The sequence below is a fragment of the Pseudophryne corroboree genome, chromosome 5 (genome assembly GCF_028390025.1).
Source record: "Pseudophryne corroboree isolate aPseCor3 chromosome 5, aPseCor3.hap2, whole genome shotgun sequence".
Classification (NCBI taxonomy): domain Eukaryota; kingdom Metazoa; phylum Chordata; class Amphibia; order Anura; family Myobatrachidae; genus Pseudophryne; species Pseudophryne corroboree.
Genome location: NC_086448.1, coordinates 759,540,832 through 759,562,707, shown reverse-complemented (window position 1 = coordinate 759,562,707; position 21,876 = coordinate 759,540,832). Strand labels below are relative to the sequence as shown.

At 43.5% G+C, this 21,876-nt stretch overlaps 1 protein-coding gene across 5 annotated transcripts in view; it reads right to left on the bottom strand.

Annotated features, from left to right (window-relative positions):
• Positions 1–21,876, bottom strand: part of VPS13B (vacuolar protein sorting 13 homolog B) — a 1,616,194-nt gene that overhangs the window by 70,473 nt on the left and 1,523,845 nt on the right. For all 5 annotated transcript variants that reach the window (XM_063924187.1, XM_063924188.1, XM_063924189.1 and 2 more), the window contains exons 50-52: positions 11,306–11,494; positions 6,013–6,159; positions 2,809–3,092 (exon numbers count right to left, since the gene is read on the bottom strand). In XM_063924187.1, coding sequence (XP_063780257.1) covers positions 2,809–3,092; positions 6,013–6,159; positions 11,306–11,494 — 620 coding nt within the window. The remainder of the gene's footprint in view (positions 1–2,808; positions 3,093–6,012; positions 6,160–11,305; positions 11,495–21,876) is intronic.

Below are 21,876 nucleotides of genomic sequence, written 5' to 3'. Positions count from 1 at the left end.
GAGCTTGAGAGGTGCTGCAAAGAGGAATGGGTGAAACTGCCCAAAGATAGGTGTGCCAAGCTTGTGGCATCATATTCAAAGAGACTTGAGGCTGTAATTGATAGAAAAGGTGCATCAACAAAGTATTGAGCAATGGCTGTGAATACTTATGTACATGTGATTTCTTAGTTTTTTTTTATCTACTATATAAAAGCGAAAAATGTGTCCTCCTAGACAAATCCACTGTTTACAAGCTATGATCGTGAAATTTTACATACGAGCATATTAAAACACGGCCGAGGCAACTAAAACAATTAGAAATACCTAGCACCCCTGGGGGGGGGGGGGGGGGGGGGGGGGTAGGCGAAAGCAGAAGCACAGAGTATATCCGCAGACAGCATAACTCCGGAATTGCTGGAGCAATGTACTCAAAAATTGGTACACATATGCCTTACAATCTTGGAACAAACACTGTGGGGGGAAGACACCCCTAGGGGTGAGGCAGCATTGAGTATTTCAGCAGACAGCATAACTCCCGCATGCCTGGACCAATTTACAACAAACTTGCTACACATATGACTTACACTCTGGAAGCAAACACTGTGGGGGTCAGACAACCCTAGCACCTCTAGGGGTGGGACAGCAGCACAGAGTATGTCAGCAGACAGCATAACTGTGGAAGGCCTGGAGACATTTACACCAAACTTGGTACACATCTGACTTACAATCTGGGAACAAACTCTGTGGGGGTTAGACACCCCTAGCGGTGGGACAGCAGCACAGAGTATTTCAGAAGACAGTATATCTCTCGCATGTCTGGACCAATTTACAACAAACTTGCTACACATATGACTTACAAGCTGGGAACAAACACTGTGCGGGTAAGAAACCCCTAGCACCCCTAGGGGTGAGGCAGCAGCACAGAGTTTTTCAGCAGACAGCATAACTCTGGAATGCCTGGAGCAGTTTACACCAAACTTGCTACACATATGACTTACACTCTAGGAACAAACACTGTGGGGGTAACACACCACTAGCACCCCTAGTGGTGGGCCAGCAGCACACACTATATCACGACATGCATGATCTGTCAGTGATGACAGGGCTGCATGTGACAGGGCCAGTGACATGATGTGAGGAGGGGAATGCAGGTAGCACAAACCCACACACTGAGAGTTAAATAGTGGAAGTAGCACGGTCCCCCAGTAGCACAGAGTATATAAGGAGTTACATAATGTGCTACGCTATATAATAAACGGACATGATGTGAGGAGGGGACTGGAGGCAGCAGGAAGCCACAGACTGAGGGTTGTATAGTGGGAAGAGCAGGGTCCCTTGGGGGAACAAAAAGTGGTCCTGCCACTCACAAATACTAGATCTCCAACCAACGTAAATTAACAAACAACTAACATTCTAATTTACCATCCTCATCCCGTAGCGAATCACGGGTATTCAGCTATCTACAATGTTAGTTATACTGTGTGTTTAATATTTACTTTTATTTTTGTAAACAGACATTCTGAAAATCCTGGGCAACGCCGGGTACTCCAGCAAGTTTTTAATAAATTTGCAAAAATAAAAAAATAAATGTTTTTCACATTGTCGTTATGGGATATTGTGTGTAGAATTTTGAGGGGGAAAAAATAATGTATTCCAGTTTGGAATAAGGCTGTAACATAATAAAATGTGGAAAAAGTGAAGCGCTGTTAATACTTTCCGGATGTACTGTATATGTGTATTGGTATATGTGTACTGTATGAAACTTTTTTTGCTTTGAATGATCTAATCAATTACTTTTTATTACACCTGTTAAATTGACTAATAGTTTTTAGCTGTAAATTTATAGTGGCTATTGGTTATGTATTCAATCCATCCCCATTTCCCTCTTCCCCTTCCTCCTCCTAGACTCCCACTGGTCACTTGCAGAAGGTTTTGCGCACAAGGGATCTTTATCTACAAGAGCAAGAAAACGAAACTTGCTATCCCCGAAGGCTGCACCATAACTTTCCATGTATCACTATTGGCCTGTGCAGACCGATTACCCCAAATCTATTTTACTTTATATTTAAAGAAACTCTACTGATAATAATACTTAAATAATATATGTAACAACTATTTTTATGAAAGAGTGTATTCTTACAGTCCAGCAAAGTATAATTTTATAGTCAGGGGAAATATCTTTCAGCAATATGTACAGTAAGTATATGTACTTTTATTATATATTGCTAAACTAGAACCATATCTTTTCTCGCCAATATTCTAATCAACAATTAAGTCATTTGGGGTCACATGACCTGCTTTTCCCCCATTAAGTTTGTATCTCAGTCACTGGGGTAAATTTACTAAGATGGGAGTTCTATTTAAGATGGGATGTTGCCCATAGCAACCAGATTCCAGGTATTATCTTCTAGAAGGTGCTAGATAAATGAGAAGTAGAATCTGATTGGTTGCGATGGGCAACATCCCATCTTAAATAGAACTCCCGTCTTAGTACATTTAACCCATTGTGTGTTTAAAAGGTGTATTACATTGTGCACCTTACTGTGTAAACCAGGGGTTCCCAACCACGGTCCTTAAGGCACACTAACAGTTCAGGTTTTAAGGATAGCCATACTTGAGCACAGGTGACAAGTAGTATCTCAGTTATTTAGATTTAACCATCTGTGCTCAAGCATGGAAATCACTAAAACCTGGACTGTTAATGATGTGCCTTGAGGACCGAGGTTTGTGATCACTGATATATACTATACAACAGAGATTTATTGTCCGTCTCACCGGAACGTCACTTCTCTAATGAATACATTTATTGCAATATTGATAGTGTCGTACTTGGTGCACAAGTCATTTCCACCGCAGTCTCCTACGGGAACAGCCACACTCTGCCGGGGGTGCTCCTGGCGGATGATAGCTGGCAAGCTCCAGCATTCGGCATTGCCAGCTGCTGCATTGTGGCACAGGCTGAGCAGAATGTATTTCTGGAGGGGTGGAGCTTCGCCCACGGACTGACTGGTGTCGGAGACCAGGTCCCAGCAAGGAATTGTGCTGGATTTGGCGGCGGGATGTTCCCCAACTGGGCTGATGCTGAACACAGTGCTGTCTGGTACAGGAACATACTTTGGGAGAGAGGGAGGGGAAAGAAAAGGACAAAAAAAGATAAGCTTGATTAAAAGAAACAGATGATTCAGTCCTCTGAGGTTTGACTTATTATTATGAGTTGGACACTTGAAGCCAAACATTGGATTGTTGAAGTACAGCCAGATTTCCAGCACAGAGCACAAAGATATCATTTTTCCTTGGGCTTTAAACATAGTTCACTGAGAGGTCTCGCTGTGTTATATTTGACTTAACAACAGGTGAAAAGTAAAGATTTTCCCCAAAAAACCTTTGTGGCTACAGCATACCGGACAGATAACAGCAAACATGAGATTACTACACACAATCTTGGTCAGGTTCCAACCTGACCTCTAGGCAGCTGTTGCCCCGCCATGACCCATGGTGTTACCTACTGCATACATATAGCATGGATTAGGTATAGGCAGGGGCATAGCCAGAACTTTGTGGGCCCCATAGCAACATATAATAGTGCCCTAGTTCATATTCTGAACCACAGCAAAGCCTTATTTAATGTAATGCCCCATAGTAGTGCCCTAGTTTCTTTTATGAATCCCAGTAGTGCTTAAGTTCACCCAATGTCACATTTCAGAGCTGCCAGTACACATTATGCCGCACAGTACCCCCAATTCACATTATTATGTATAGTGCTCCCCGTTCATATTGTGCCTCATTACAGTGCCCTGGTTTATATTATATAACATTAAAATGCCCTCCAGTTCATTTTATACCACACTACAATGAGCAGGTCTAGGAGTATGCCTAGATATATTGTAGGCCCCAGGGAAAAAGTTTGAAAGGACTCCTACGTACCACCCAATGGCGAAAAATGTATATAACACATGTAACTTTTAGAGGGAAGGTGGCCCCTCTCAGCTCTGGGCCCCATAGCAGCTGCACTCCCTGCACCTATGGTAGCTACACCCCTGTATATAACACATGTAACTGTGACAGGGAAGGTGGGCCCCTCTCAGCTCTGGGCCCCATAGCAGCTGCACTCCCTGCACTTATGGTAGCTACACCCCTGTATATAACACATGTAACTGTGACAGGGAAGGTGGCCCCTCTCAGCTCTGGGCCCCATAGCTGCTGCACTGCCTGCACCTATGGTAGCTACGCCCTTGGGTATAGGCTAAGCAACTACAAAATGACCTATTTTATTTGCAAAAGCAGCTCCTCATTTTATGTTTCACTCTCCCACAGAGATACTGCTAGGTCCTCCATAGACCTGGGGACCTATCTGACCCTAAGCCGCTCACACCTGTAGTTCCATTACCATGCTCACAAGTGACGCTGATAAAGTTACACAAGCAGATAGAAAGACATTAATTCATAATTTTATTGTTACGTTAAAGCAATGTCAATTCAGAAGAAAACAACACATCCACTCCCCTGCCCCCAATACACAATCCTAGCAACTACGACCTTTAGTCCTGTGGAGGGGATAAATGCCATCCAGATACGGGGCAAAGAGATTCATTTCTTGCATCACTCCCCCAAGCTATGGCATAAATTAGTAATAAAAGACAATATTTCTGTTTATCATAGCTATAAAGGCGCTCAGGACAAAAGCCTTACATCGTCATAATAATAACAATATGATGATGATGATGATGACGACGACGACGACGACGACGAATCAATTACAATCATATTGTAACTGAGGCCTCATTCACACACAGATGTACCTGGTAACTAACCTAGGCCTTAGTGATGTGTCTTTCATGTGTAGTACTTTTAGCAATACAATTTATTATACTGCTAGCACGCATCAATGCACCAAGTTCTAATATTTAAAATACAAAGTTCAAATTTAAAAAAAGAAAAGGTGGACATGGAAGCGTTTATTTTCATGATATATGCAATGTAAGCCTATAATGAAGGGCGTGCAATCAATGCTGATGCTCAGGGTGTGAGGCCTAGCAGGTGGCACAGTCACTACCCCAACGGTACCCTGGAAATGCAACTTATTACCATTCTCTACATCGTTGGGTGCCTGAAGAGGCTTGCTCCCCCATGCTAGCTCTGTTATATGTGTTGTGGCAAGGAGCGGGGGTGGTATTGGACTGTGGCATGAATGGCCCCCGAGGGAATGCAGAAGTAGGGGCCCATGCTTAACGGTGTGACGAGCCTCCAGATGAAGTTAGGCCAGTCAACACTGAGGCTTGGCTAACCTGGGCCACTTGATAAATATATTTCATGCATGATAATGTACCCCCCTCCCCCCCGCCTGTACCCCTGATGGGCAGTCTGTCTGTGGGTGGGGCTGAGTCGCCCTTCTATCGCACTGATTTATGGGTGTGGATCATTGGGTCCACCAGAATTAGGTTAATAGCCAATAGATCGACCCCATATGGTTGAAACGCAATAGACTGACAGGGCCAATAGGGGGGGAGGGGGTGTCATTTTCTATGATAAATGACATATGACCCCAAACAGTGTGCCGCTTCGCTTGTCACGCTTAGGGCACTGCCAACCTATCATCCGGATCACCTGATTTATTGCATGTCTTTATTAATATGTGAAAAGTACAAAACAGCGAATAAATGTGACACCAGAAACTTTGGCCTTAAGTCCTCGGTGCCAGTGGCCAGCTCTCACTGGAGACAATCACCTGGCACCAAAACGGATACAAGATGTTACACTTTGATGACATGAGAACTTTGAAGTGAGCATAGGCCATCTTGGTAGAGATAACAGATGGTATAATGTAGGACAGGTGATCTATTGACCGGTCCGCATCACCTATCCTACCAGCTGAGTATGCCAAACAAGACAGATTCCAAGTGTTTGTTTAGAAATATGCGGCACAATGGGGTCAGGGAAAGGAATGCTTCCTTACTGTAATAGCCAGGTTGAGGGCCGCAATATCATACATAGAGGATTATTCTGTATTTCAGGAAATAGAATTTCCATGCTCACCTCTTCTTCACAATGCTGCTGAGAGACCGACATCTGTGGGCTGTAATAAATCTTAAATGAAGTATTGTTGAGCAGAGTTATCTTGTCCTCAATTTGCAATATCTGGATTCCATTTCGGACCATCGATGAAATGCTGAACTGACAAAGCTGGAAGAAAGGGAGGAATACATCAGCTATTATAACAGATACATGTATTATTAACCTTATATAGGTATGATAGTGGCACTCGTCATACATGGCTTAGAAAAACTGTGGAAGGTTTAACTACGGAAATCCATGGTGATGTAAGCAACTGAAGTGCGTCACGTGACTAGTCTGGCAAAGTGGCCACAAATGCTGCGGAGAGGGCGTTAGTGTGCTCAGATTAAGTGAAACGGGTACTGTTACTGTTGATCTCGGATGTTCAGTCCCCCATATGCAAACGTTAAATTTCCTGCTGTCACTTAGACTCTGCAATGATGCAGTTTGTAGGGAGGCATTAGCAAAATGTTCAAACCGTCAGTTGTGGAATCTTTAAGTCCAGACAAGCCCACGGTGTGGATCTTTGGGCTGCGTTTTTTTCATAAATGGCACAAAATATATATATATATATATTATCCAAATAAATTTATCTGACAATTAAGTTTGCAAACTCGACGCTGTGTGCTTGACGTGGCAGCACTGGACAGAAACCTCAGTATGGTTTGATGATGTTGGCACATCAGCGTTTCATAGCTGTGTTGTTGTTGTTGTTGATCTACAGCAGTCTCTTCCTGTGTGGCATCTATTATTGTCTGTGTGTGTTTTGGTGTACCGTCACGAGAATGTCGGAGCTTGATTTAACGAACGAACATTACATTTCTCGTTAAACTTGGCAACAGTGGAAGAGAAATTAGACAGCTGTTAGTGCAAGTTTTCAGGAATAATGCTATGACGAAAATAGCAGTTAACCAGTGGGTGAAACGTTTTTCTGAGGGAAGGGAAAGTGTCAATAATGGAGAGATCATGACGGCTAACAGCGAACAGAACTAAAGAAAACATTGCAAAAGTTTGTCAAATTGTGCGTGAAAATCGTCGACTGACTGTCAAGAGCATAACATAGCAAGTGGACATAGACAGAGAAATGGTTAGGAAAATCTTAACTGAGGCTGCATGAAATAGAGGTGACACAGCGCCTGCTCACACGGCACTGTCTGTGAGGGAGTTTATAGCTAGTAAACATATACAGTAACTGTGCTGGAACCCTCCCTGTTCACCAGATCTATCTGCCAATCACTTATCTCTGTTCCTGAAGATAAAGGAAATATTAAAAGGAAGGTATTTTGACGACATCGATGACAAGTAATACGATGGCAGCTTTGAAGGCCATTTCACAAAACCAGTTAGGGGCTGGCATCGGTGCATAGCGTCCCAAGGGGAGTACTTACATATATATCTATATATATATATCTATATATATATATATATATATACATACACACAAATATATATATATATATCCTGGAACGCATCTCTGAAATTCTATTAACTACCTTGATGTGCACATCATACAATATTACAACACACATTTCAGTTAACTGTAATGCAATTAAAATTACTGTAAAACAGGCTTTTATTAGATTTGGACTATAAATTCCAAATTGTTCTACGTGGCCACCAAATTAGGTTTTCCTTTTTGCCAATTAAAATACAATATTAATTCATAAGATTATGTTATAAGATTTGTTTGGTTTTTGTTCTAACTGGATAAATGGGAATTATATACTTTGCTATATTGTGCCCCATGAAAAGAAACCTAAAACTAGAATAGCATGCACCATTGACTTCCAAAGTTGCTCCATGTCCCAGGAATGTTGCAGAATAGCGCCAGCAGTACTCAGCATAGAAAGGAATATCATAAAATGCAGAGAATATATAGGAAGGGGAACAATGTTGAAAATGAGGTGTGAAAGTAGTAAATGGCTTAGCCCTGGGGGTTCATAATTGTTGTTTAAAGATCACTGGATTTTGGGCAGTATAAAGACTTTTACACACTTCATTTGAAGGCTGTACTTTGATATCACATGTATTTTCAATGTTATTTTCCAATATGCAACAAAGGAACCCTTTACCCTGATACTCTCTATGGGGATTTGGCGAGTGACTTCAAGTGTTTCACATTGACCAAGGTCCCATTCTGTTAACATGTTCAGCCGGACCGGATTAAGGTTTGTGGGAGCCTCAGATGTGCGGGGGCCACGGCTGGCCAACTATTAACCTAACCCCCGATGTGTTGCTTTTACTGTACCCCTTTTGTAATGTACAGCTCTCCTCTCTCTGTCATAGAATGTGGTTGTCTCCTACATTCTTCCTCAAGGTGCCGCAAGTAATGTCTTTAATGTTTCCTTAATAATCCTCAAATTCACCTTTTACATTGTTCCATAATTAAACAGGATGAAGCAGTTTTTTTAAGACAATTATGATATACTTGTTACCAGCCCGTCAAAATGATGGAACATTGTAACAGTAATGTCAGTGCTGCCGGCTGTGCGCGCCCGAATGGAGCAACACTTGAATTGCTCTGTAGAGCGCAGTCTAGTGGCCGCCGGCATGCACAACGCTTTAATACCCCCCATATGGGTAAGGAGCAGCGTTAGCCTTTTATTATATCAGGTATCAGCTAGTACTTTTCACAACTAATAAATACACGACTTTTGTCATATACACACACACACACACACACACACACACACACACACACACACATACATATATATATATATATATTATACCAACAAATATAAAACCACAGCACTCACCACCCCAGAAGCGGGGTGCAGTGTCTGCACTCACCACTCATAGGGTGGGGTGCATGTAGCCCATGGCCACCTACTTAAAAAATATACCTGAGTCAGCTGTTCTTTAGTAATTTATCAGCCAGTGTCAGGTGACTAGTGTACCTTTAAAAGCCATGGAGTATTTGGCAGATACACAGTAAAACAAGTGGGCATATTTGCAGTTATATTATGTGTGATACAGTTGCTAGTTTTAATTTTTGAGACTCTGTGATAGTGTAGGACCTGCATGAAGATGGGGTACCTTGGAAAGCGGTTTGCAGGCTTCCGTGCATTGGCCAATTTACTAACTAAACCCCCATCATTTATTTATTGATGTTGTGAAAATAAGTGAGCTTGCTTTGGTGAGTGCTGAACTCTCTGTTTGTATATATATATATATATATATATATATATACATACACACACACACACACAAACACACACACACATATATATATATATATTTATTATATATACATACACTTTACACCAATTCACTAACAATATTACAAGTACTGGAAGTAATACAGATCTAGAGATTTGCACCTGATTTAGTAAACCTGTTATGTTCTTAAAATCTTAAAAAAAAAAAAAAAAAAACTTTAATGGCGAGAGTTACATGTTTTATTGCACCCCATCTGCTGTCTAAAGTGACGGGAGATCGCGGGGTGATATTATATTGTCCCCCATTATCACGCCCATAAGAGACTGGTTTAGCCACGTAAAGCAGCTAAACCCGACTAAAGTCATGGGCGCGATCGCAAAAAGTCCCGTTTGGGCTTCCAAAGGGTCACTTTCTGCGCATTTCAGCTCACCTCCCCAGGGGGTGGCGAGCTGAAATGCTGATATCGCGCCCATCAGTAGCAACATTTGAATACTGCCTGCGGGCGCGATGGGGGCGGGAGGGTTGGACAGAAAATTTGAATCTTGACCTAAGAGTATTAAAACTTTATGTCACCAAAACCATACAATAAATGGACAGTTAAGGACTGTTGGAGAATCTACAATGGGTACATAACAAATCTAAAAAAAAATAATTTGTTTTTCTTTTAGTTATTGTTTTGCCATTTTGTAATGGAACAGTGATAGAGTCGGTGATTTTGATCTGCGCTTATAGGTATAGAGGCAGCCTGTATGGTACAAAAGGGCCTTCACCAAGACCCCAATATAGGACAATAGATACAAGAAAGTGACCACACCTGGCGCCACCATACACCAACAACAAATGAAATAACTTACTTAAATATCAACCAATTGGAATTGATAGCCTCTTTTATAGTGGGAGTTATTAGTGGAGTACAAAAATCCACCCTTCTCAGAGAGGTAACAAATCTGTAAGACTAAAAATTAAAAAGAACATAGTGCAACCAGTTTTTTAAGGTGAAGTGAAGAAGATATTTTTATTGGTTCAACTCACATAAATATGAGTCACCATACAAATCGGTTTGAACACCACTTCACAAACAGAGCCAGCTGCGTTTGGTCACCTGTGCGGGATCCAGATGGTTAGAGCCTTATGCTTATGTTCCAGTATCCCATTTGGGTGATATGCTTTTAATCTTTTTGTTTAATGTAAGTGTGTTTTTGTCAGAATAAACCGATTTGTATGGTGAAGCAGTATTGCACTATATTTTTCTCCCTCTGAGTCCCCAGCCTATCAGGACATCTGTGGGAATTGAGGATCCACGTCATATGGTGCATGATATGCTTGACTGACTCATATTTATGTGAGTTGAACCAATAAAAATATCTTCTTCACTTCACCTTAAAAAACTGGTTGCACTATGTTCTTTTTAATTTTTAGTCTTACAGATTTGTTACCTCTCTGAGAAGGGTGGATTTTTGTACTCCACTAATAACTCCCACTATAAAAGAGGCTATCAATTCCAATTGGTTGATATTTAAGTAAGTTATTTCATTTGTTGTTGGTGTATGGTGGCGCCAGGTGTGGTCACTTTCTTGTAACCATTTTGTAATGGAAATGAGCACTTAAAATTTTCAACTTCTCTATGGCACAATCAATTAACTTTCTAAAACTTTTTTCAAAAGTGTAGACGGTTGAAGAGTTTGATTGGCAATCTGACAAGGTATGTTAGTGATTAGAGAAGGTGAAAGCCCAGATTACGTTCTTAAAAACGCACTAATCAGCTCGGATTATCTTGTAGATAAGGTTAAAAAAATATATATATATTAAGTGCTTTCTTTTGTTATCATCTAGAGGCTATGATTAAAAAAATATTAAACAAAATAATTGGTTGATATTCATATTTCAAACATGCAAAGAACATCATTGAGCTAGCTGTTATTAAGTATCCAAAATAAATAAAGATCCTAGAGAACAAAGAATTGGGTTATGAATGGGCTCTCGCGGCTTAGAAGAATCAGTTCCACAAGGGAGCCTCGGCCTGGAGGAGAGATCACTGCTTGCAGAAGAGAGTAGGACTATGTGGCTATAGATGTGGGCACGCTACGGAAAGGCAGCACTTTTATAACCTGACCTTCTGATGTCCAGGAAAGGCACCTAGCTTGATGTTCGCATCAACAAATCCATCTTCATCCAATGACACTACTTCACCGTTGTCCCCATCCTTCCATTTTGGAGAAGTCATGTCATGCACCAACCTGACGGCAACAGACTTGTGCACAGTGTTTGTATTGGCCCAGTAGATCCCGATTTGAAAAGCTTCCTGAAAAACACAAACGCAACATTCTCATTACCACACCCTGTTAGTACAATAATATAATAAGCCCCTTATGCCTGTACACACATATGACACAATACTGACACTACCTTCCCTGGCTGCCTGTAAGAGGGCAAATTTATTTCAAGACAGGCTTACGACTTTCAAAGCCGTGCATGACAAGGGCCCGAGGTATCTGAAGCAACTCCTGATTCCTTACTGCGACCTGTAGATGGAGTACTATTAGCAGTACCTAGAACAGGGATGGGGGACCTTTGGCACTCCAGCTGTTGTTGAACTACACATCTCAACATGCCCTGCTACAGTTTTGCTATTTGGCCATGCTAAAACTGTAGCAGGGCATGCTGGGATGTATAGTTCAACAACAGCTGGCGTGCCAAAGGTTCCCCATCACTGACCTAGACTCTCCCTTAAGGTCGAGCTTTTAGCTTTGCGGCTCAGACTCCATAGAACTCACTGCCTCACACAGCAGACAGGCCTCCACTGTAGAAACCTTTAAAAACAGACTCAAGACTTTCCTGTTTCCCGACCTTGCAGAACGGGGCATGGCCTCGCTATATATGGTGGCATGCGCGCTTGTCACACTCCTGGTTTTTGCCAAGATAGGGGCATACCTAGTGTTTCCTGTGTATGGATACCATGCCCATTACCCATTCTCCACTACTCCGCTACGCAGTGGATCAGGAGAGAGGGAGACATCTCGACCTTGTCCCATCCCCTCCCCCCGCAGAGAAAGAATTGAGAGAGATAAAGTACCAACCAATCAGCTCCTATCTGTCATTTTTCAAACAGCCTGTAAAATGCAAGGTAGAAGCTGATTGACTAATACGTTAGCTCTCACAGGTTTATCGCTTTCCGAGCTTTGATAAATACCCCCCTTAATCTAAAAATGTTATGCACTTTGAGTCCTACTGGGAATAAAGTGCTATATAAATAACATTATCATTAACACCTTGAAGAATTTATACACAACTTCTAGCTGTCTGGGTTTTTTTTTTTTAAACACTTTCCCTCTCTTTGAACTCAAATCCCCCTGTGCAGCTTTTCCAAACTAGAGACATGAAATCAACATTTGCTCCCTAAATGTTTGCTCCAACTTGTTCGTTTTTATATTTGGTGTTTGTAGCATTATAGCGTTCATTGTGTTTCCGCCAAAGAGCTATGGGGATCATTCCGAGTTGATCGCTAGCTGCCGTTGTTCTCAGCGCAGCGATCAGGCTAAAAATCAGCATTTCTGTGCATGCATATGCACCGCAATGCGCATCGTACAGGTTCAATGAGCATCGTGGGTTTGCACAGAGTCTTACGAAGATTCCAGTCGCACGGTCGAACGCAGGAAGATTGACATAAAGTGGGCATTTCTGGGCGTCAAATGACCGTTTTCAGGGAGTGCTTAGAAAAACACAGGCATGCCAGAAAAAACGCAGGCGTGGCTGGGAGAACGCTGGCTGGGTGTGTGACGTCAAAAGCCGTCCCTCCATCGTAAGAATCAACGCACACAAGAGTAACTACAGGGTGGGTTTTGTACAAAATGATTGTGCAGGCGCTCTGCTGCACAAGCGTTTGCACTTCTGCAAAGCGAAAATACACTTCCCAGTGGGCGGCGACAATGCGTTTGCACGGCTGCTAAAAACTGCTAGCGAGCGATCAACTCGGAATGACCCCCTATGTCTGCTGCTGCTAGAGTCAGTGCAACCTTTTTTTTCTCTCTCAAATTTAATGGTCTCTTTTTGTCCGTTGGGACACTTTGCGAGGTGTGCGATTGTGCGCACATGTTGTATATGTTTGCCTCACAGTCTGGTCAGTGAAGCATCACTTGCACTTTTAGTAGCCAAACCTGGACCACAACAGCAGCAGCGAGCAAAAAACTGCATCATGAAGTACAAAAAAAAACAACACAAATTCAGCTGCTGTTTATTGTCAAAATGTGAGGAAAAACAGCAACATGACAGATATACAAAACAGGTCTTTGCAAAAGGAAGCAGAATAACATTAAAAAAGGGCGCCTTACGTTTCTGAACACCGGATACTGAAAACTCTACTCCGAGCTGCCTGCAAAAACTTGTACACATAACCCAAGGACGGTATTTTCCACACTGATGTGTATAACCTTGTCTTCTTTTGGTCTTTGTATGTGTCCTTTGTAAATTGCCTGAATGATTTGTCCTGCCTTGGAGCCACACAGGCAGACATTAATTGATGTATTACATAAGATTAACCCCTTGCATTTAAGAAGTGTCAGGCAAATATTTTGAAAAAAGAACAGAAAAATTCTCCTTTCCCACTGGTTGTACCTGAGACGGTCTGACTAATGGGGAAATTAGTATATCCAGCTTAGGCAGTACTCTGCCTATCTGCCCCCTCCCTCCCAAAGTGTGCCAGGAAACATTATATAAATTCTTTAACTCAGACTGATAAATCATTGAGGGTACCTCTGCTGGGCCATTTGCAATTGTCAAAAATAAGAATTTACTTACCGATAATTCTATTTCTCGGAGTCCGTAGTGGATGCTGGGGTTCCTGAAAGGACCATGGGGAATAGCGGCTCCGCAGGAGACAGGGCACAAAAAAGTAAAGCTTTTACCAGATCAGGTGGTGTGCACTGGCTCCTCCCCCTATGACCCTCCTCCAGACTCCAGTTAGGTACTGTGCCCGGACGAGCGTACACAATAAGGGAGGCAATTTGAATCCCGGGTAAGACTCATACCAGCCACACCAATCACACCGTACAACTTGTGATCTAAACCCAGTTAACAGTATGATAACAGAAAGAGCCTCTTAAAGATGGCTCCTTAACAATATAACCCGAATTTGTTAACAATAACTATGTACAGTATTGCAGATAATCCGCACTTGGGATGGGCGCCCAGCATCCACTACGGACTCCGAGAAATAGAATTATCGGTAAGTAAATTCTTATTTTCTCTATCGTCCTAAGTGGATGCTGGGGTTCCTGAAAGGACCATGGGGATTATACCAAAGCTCCCAAACGGGCGGGAGAGTGCGGATGACTCTGCAGCACCGAATGAGAGAATTCCAAGTCCTCTTTTGCCAGGGTATCAAATTTGTAGAATTTTACAAACGTGTTTTCCCCCGACCACGTAGCTGCTCGGCAGAATTGTAATGCCGAGACCCCTCGGGCAGCCGCCCAAGATGAGCCCACCTTCCTTGTGGAATGGGCCTTAACAGATTTAGGCTGTGGCAGGCCTGCCACAGAATGAGCAAGTTGAATTGTGTTACAAATCCAACGAGCAATCGTCTGCTTAGAAGCAGGGGCACCCAACTTGTTGGGTGCATATAGTATCAACAGCGAGTCAGATTTTCTGACTTCAGCCGTCCTTGAAATGTATATTTTTAAGGCTCTGACAACGTCCAACAACTTGGAGTCCTCCAAGTCGCCAGTGGCCGCAGGCACCACAATAGGTTGGTTCAGGTGAAACGCTGATACCACCTTAGGGAGAAAATGCGGACGAGTCCTCAGTTCTGCCCTATCCGAATGGAAGATTAGATAAGGGCTTTTATAAGATAAAGCCGCCAATTCAGATACTCTCCTGGCGGAAGCCAGGGCCAGTAACATAGTCACTTTCCATGTGAGATATTTAAAATCCACCTTTTTCAATGGTTCAAACCAATGGGATTTGAGGAAATCTAAAACTACATTTAGATCCCACGGTGCCACCGGAGGCACCACAGGAGGCTGTATATGCAGTACTCCTTTAACAAAAGTCTGTACCTCAGGAACTGAGGCCAATTCTTTTTGGAAGAATATTGACAGGGCCGAAATTTGAACCTTAATAGATCTCAATTTGAGACCCATAGACAATCCTGATTGTAGGAAATGTAGGAAACGACCCAGTTGAAATTCCTCCGTCGGAACACTCCGATCCTCGCACCACGCGACATATTTTCGCCAAATGCGGTGATAATGTTTCGCGGTGACTTCCTTCCTTGCCTTAATCAAGGTAGGAATGACTTCTTCTGGAATGCCTTTCCCTTTTAGGATCTGGCGTTCAACCGCCATGCCGTCAAACGCAGCCGCGGTAAGTCTTGAAAGAGACAGGGACCCTGTTGTAGCAGGTCCCTTCTCAGAAGTAGAGGGCACGGGTCGTCCGTGACCAACTCTTGAAGTTCCGGGTACCAAGTCCTTCTTGGCCAATCCGGAGCCACTAGTATTGTTCTTACTCCTCCTCACCGTATAATCTTCAATACCTTTGGTATGAGAGGCAGAGGAGGAAACACATATACTGATTTGTACACCCAAGGTGTTACCAGTGCGTCCACAGCTATTGCCTGTGGATCTCTTGACCTGGCGCAATACTTGTCCAGTTTCTTGTTGAGGCGAGACGCCATCATGTCTACCATTGGTCTTTCCCAACAGTTTATTAGCATGTGGAAGACTTCTGGATGAAGACCCCCCTCTCCCGGGTGAATATCGTGTCTGCTGAGGAAGTCTGCTTCCCAGTTGTCCACGCCCGGGAAGAACACTGCTGACAGTGCTATTACGTGATTCTCCGCCCAGCGAAGAATCTTGGCAGCTTCTGCCATTGCACTCCTGCTTCTTGTGCCGCCCTGTCTGTTTACATGGGCGACCGCCGTGATGTTGTCCGACTGAATCAACACCGGTTTTCCTTGCAGGAGTGGTTCCGCCTGGCTTAGAGCATTTTAGATTGCTCTTAGTACCAGAATGTTTATGTGAAGAGACTTTTCCAGGTTCGTCCATACCCCCTGGAAGTTTCTTCCTTGTGTGACTGCTCCCCAACCTCTCAGGCTGGCGTCCGTGGTCACCAGGATCAAATCCTGTATGCCGAATCTGCGGCCCTCCAATAGATGAGCCTTTTGCAACCACCACAGAAGATATACCCTTGTCCTTGGCGACAGGGTTATTCGCAGGTGCATCTGAGGATGCGACCCTGACCATTTGTCCAACAGATCCCTTTGGAAAATTCTTGCATGGAATCTGCCGAATGGAATTGCTTCGTAAAAAGCCACCATTTTTCCCAGGACTCTCGTGCATTGATGTACAGACACCTTTCCTGGTTTTAGGAGGTTCCTGACAGGTCGGATAACTCCTTGGCTTTTTCCTCGGGAAGAAAAACCTTTTTCTGAACCGTGTCCAGAATCATCCCTAGGAACAGCAGACGTATCGTCGGAAAACAGCTGCGATTCTTGGAATATTTAGAATCCAGTCGTGCCGTCGAAGAACTACTTTAGATAGTGCTCTTCCGACCTCCAACTGTTCTCTGGAACTTGCCCTTTTTAGGTCGTGCAAGTAAGGGATAATTTAGATGCCTTTTTTCTTTGAAGAAACATCTTTTCGGCCATTACCTTGGTAAAAAGGCCCGGGGTGCCGTGGATAATTCAAACGGCATCGTCTGAAACTGATATTGACAGTTCTGTACCACGAACCAGAGGTACCCTTGATGAGAAGGACAAAATTTGGACATGGAGGTAATCCTTGATGTCCAGGGACACCATATAGTCCCCTTTTTTCCGGTTCGCTATCACTGCTCTGAGTGACTTTATCTCGATTTGAACCTTTTATGTAAGTGTTCAAAACATTTTAGATTTAGACTATGTGTCACCAAGCCGTCTGGCTTCAGTACCACAATATAGTGTGGAAAAATAATACCCTTTTCCTTGTCGTAGGAGGGGTACTTTGATTATCACCTGCTGGATATACAGCTTGTGAATTGTTTCCAATGCTGCCTCCCTGTCGGAGGGAGCCGTTGGTAAAACAGACTTCAGGAACCTGCGAGGAGAAGATGTCTCGACTCTCCAATCTTTACCCCTGGGATAATACTCGTACGATCTAGGGGTCAACTTGCGAGTGATCCCACTGCGCCCTGAGACTCTTGAGACTACCCCCCCACCTTGAGTCCGCTTGCACGGCCCCAGCGTCATGCTGAGGACTTGGCAGACGCGGTGGAGGGCTTCTTTTCCTGGGAAAGGGCTGCCTGCTGCAGTCTACTTCCCTTACCTCTATGTCTGGGCAGATATGACTGGCCTTTTGCCTGCATGTCCTCATGGGAAAGGAAAGATTGAGGCTGAAAAGACGGTGTCTTTTTTAGCTGAGATGTAACTTGGGGTAAAAAAGGTTGGATTTCCCAGCTGTTGCTGTGGTCCCCAGGTCCGATGGACCGACCCCCAAATAACTCCTTCCCTTTATACAGCAATACTTCCATCTGCCGTATGGGATCTGTATCACCTGACCACTGTCGTGTCCCTGACATCTTCTGGGAGATATGGACAACGCACTTATCTTGATGCCAGAGAGCAAATATCCCTCTGTGCATCTCACATACATATATATAGAATGCATCCTATTAAATGCTCTACATGAATAAAATATTTTCAGTCAGGGAATCCGACCAAGCCAACCCAGCACTGCATCTCCAGGCTGATGGCGATCGCTGGTCGCAGTATAACCACCGTATGTGTGTATATACTTTTTAGGATATTTTTCCAGCTTCCTATCAGCTGGCTCCTTGAGGGCGGCCGTATCTGGAGACGGTAACGCCACTTGATAAGCGTGTGAGCGCCTTATCACCCTAAGGGGTGTTTCCCAACGTACCCTAATTTCTGGCGGGAAAAGGTATAACGCCAATATTTGCTATCGGGGTAACCCTACGCATCATCACACACTTCATTTTATTTTATCTGATTTAGGAAAAACTACAGGTAGTTTTTTCACTCCCACATAATACCCTTTCTTGTGGTACTTGTAGTATCAGAAACACGTAACACCTCCTTCATTGCCCTTAACGTGTGGCCCTAATGAGAAATACGTTTGTTTATTCACCGTCGACACTGTATTCAGTGTCCGTGTCTGTGTCTGTGTCGACCGACTGAGGTAAATGGGCGTTTTTAAAACCCCTGACGGTGTTTCTGAGACGCCTGGACCGGTCCTAATAGATTGTCGGCCGTCTCATGTCGTCAACCGACCTTGCAGCGTGTTGACATTCTCACGTAATTCTCTAAATAAGCCATCCATTCCGGTGTCGACTCCCTAGAGAGTGACATCACCATTACAGGCAATTTCTCCGCCTCCTCACCAACATCGTCCTCATACATGTCGACACACACGTACCGACACACAGCACACACACCGGGAATGCTCTGACAGAGGACAGGACCCACTAGCCCTTTGGGGAGACAGAGGGAGAGTCTGCCAGCACACACCAAAAACGCTATAATTATATAGGGACAACCTTATATAAGTGTTTCTCCCTTATAGCATCTTTTATATATATACAATATCGCCAAAATCAGTGCCCCCCCTCTCTGTTTTAACCCTGTTTCTGTAGTGCAGTGCAGGGGAGAGCCTGGGAGCCTTCTCTCCAGCTTTTCTGTGAGAGAAAATGGCGCTGTGTGCTGAGGAGATAGGCCCCGCCCCTTTTTCGGCGGGCTCGTCTCCCGCTATTTTTGAAGTTAGGCAGGGGTTAAATATCTCCATATAGCCTCTGTGGGCTATATGTGAGGTATTTTTTGCCTCTAATAAGGTTTTTATTTGCCTCTCAGAGCGCCCCCCCCAGCGCTCTGCACCCTCAGTGACTGTTGTGTGAAGTGTGCTGAGAGGAAAATGGCGCACAGCTGCAGTGCTGTGCGCTACCTTTATGAAGACTCAGGAGTCTTCAGCCGCCGATTTTGGACCTCTTCTCTCTTCAGCGTCTGCAAGGGGGCCGGCGGCGCGGCTCCGGTGACCATCCAGGCTGTACCTGTGATCGTCCCTCTGGAGCTAGTGTCCAGTAGCCAAGCAGCAAATCCACTCTGCACGCAGGTGAGTTCACTACTTCTCCCCTAAGTCCCTCGTTGCAGTGATCCTGTTGCCAGCAGGACTCACTGTAAAGTAAAAAACCTAAGCTAAACTTTCTCTAAGCAGCTCTTTAGGAGAGCCACCTAGATTGCACCCTTCTCGTTCGGGCACAAAATCTAACTGGAGTCTGGAGGAGGGTCATAGGGGGAGGAGCCAGTGCACACCACCTGATCTGGTAAAAGCTTTACTTTTTTGTGCCCTGTCTCCTGCGGAGCCGCTATTCCCCATGGTCCTTTCAGGAACCCCAGCATCCACTTAGGACGATAGAGAAATAGAATTGTCCCTGGAACTCACTTCTATTGGGGACTTCTGGGGGAGTATCCATCACACTGTTCCAAACGCAGTACCTGATTGGATGAGTGCCTCAGTCAGCCAATCAGGAAACAGCTGTCATATATTAAATATTCTCTGTAAGTGCTGTGTAATACTTGGCGCTATGTAAAGTTTAGTAATTAACCATATAGTACATGCTGCAACATTGGCATAATTGGCAGATATTACAAGGCGTGCACCCAGATTTAAGCTTTCTAGCAGAAGCCCCCAATATAAGTGAGAAGAGGGGACGGTTATATGGGAAGGCAGCATGATCACATAGGTCCTACCTATAGCAATGTACTAGTATTGGCTAGTGGCAGCTTTCTAAATGGCCACCAATGCCAGAATCCCCCTTTAAACGTTGTTAATTAGACTGCCTACGCACCCACTGTCAGATCTCTATCAATAAATACACAACCAACCTCCACAAATACCTGGAAATGGGGCTAGTAAGTTCCTTCATTATTTTATCCATTTACCTCAGTATGGTTTCAGCATGTAAACAACAGGGGCTCACATTGATGTAATCTAAATGCACGTATGGCCCATAAGGCCGTTTAGATAATGCAGATTGTAATAGCAATCTAGAACGTCATTTCCAGCTGTAATTTCCTCCGTTTTACACAACAAAGACAAGTGCATCATCTGAGCATCGGGACTGATTATAATCAGGAGATCAGTGGAAGAGAACCTCCCGGGGTGCACTATGGAAGTCACATATAATAAGAACCTTACAGTAAAGACACACAGACCCCAGAAGAGTGCATTTAGTATATAGCCTAGCCCCAATACAGTCACATGTCCAGTTTCGGTCATGGTATTAATTCCCCCTTTGATCAGCAGTCTAATCTTCCTGTTTTACATCTAATGACAATTGCGGTGTGTTTATGCAGTTTGTGGTATACGTTTGCCGTTCACGACGGCTATAAAATGAACACATTTGGATTGTGGTTAGTGGAATTAGGAGAGGATGACGGGACTATCTGACGCATCATGTCGCAGAGGTACACAATGTTACAGTGTTCTAGGACTTGCATTCACAATAAACAAAAACAGATCCTATCTCTATCTTCTAACACTACCTTATATATACTTAGAAATGACAAACCTTCCAAAGCTCTCCACTTTCCCACTGTTAGACAATTATACTGTAGACAAAGTTTTGGCAGCAAAAGTACTGAAAAGTCTTAGTTGAAAGTTAAATGTAGCCTTTAGAAACTACTTCCACTGTGGCTTCTCTCCCTGCATATATAAACACGCACACGCATACACATACACACACACACACACACACACACACACACACACACACACACACACACGTAGGAAGATAAGTGTATTTCAACATGTTTATATCACTTTGGAGCCTATTTATCAAATGTTAATTGTAGGGCTTTCCCCAAACACAGTCGTTTTTGACTATACTTGCAAATAGTAAGTATTGTATCATCATTTAAAACAAGCTTTAGCAAACAAATCAAACAATAAAGCAGGAAGATTCTGGGGGCCGCAGATGAAGGATTGGGGGCCGTATATGGCCCAGGGCCACCTGTTGACTATCAGTGCTGTAGCCAACACTTTTGTAAACCGTTATTTCTGATATCATCACTCACAATAGGCGAGTTCTACAATGATCACTTCAATATTCATTACACGTGTGTGTGTGTGTGTGTGTGTATTATAAGGGAAGATACAATGGCAAATTATGGATTTTCACCCTTATACGTAACACACAACTGATGTATCTTCTGTATGCCTTTATACCAGGGGTCAGGGAACTTTTTTACCTCCTACCCCAAAATATATTTAGATACGCCGACGTTACCCCCTTGATTTGAAAGGAAGGAAATCATATATTATTGTGCATATATAGTGGTTATCACTGTTTATGTGGCATTTCTGAGATACTATGTGTGTATATACATATATATATATATATATAATTACTTTTTATTTTCACCAATTATTGTTTGGCAATGAATCTGTTAATTAACACTTTCTCCCCAAAACACCCCGAATGAATGTAAGAAAGATGGATGAGGGGGGAAGGGGACGACGACACACAACTTTTAGGAGACAGATGGTCACATCCTCACCTCAGTAATGTCAGTGGGAATTTCCCACTGTTATGTGGGCCACTGTCTGATCCTGCGGAACTCCGTCAGCTGTCAGCCACAGAACACTTCAGGTTCTGTGTGTGGGTTGGCGGGCTGGAGGACAGCGCAGGACGTCACACCGC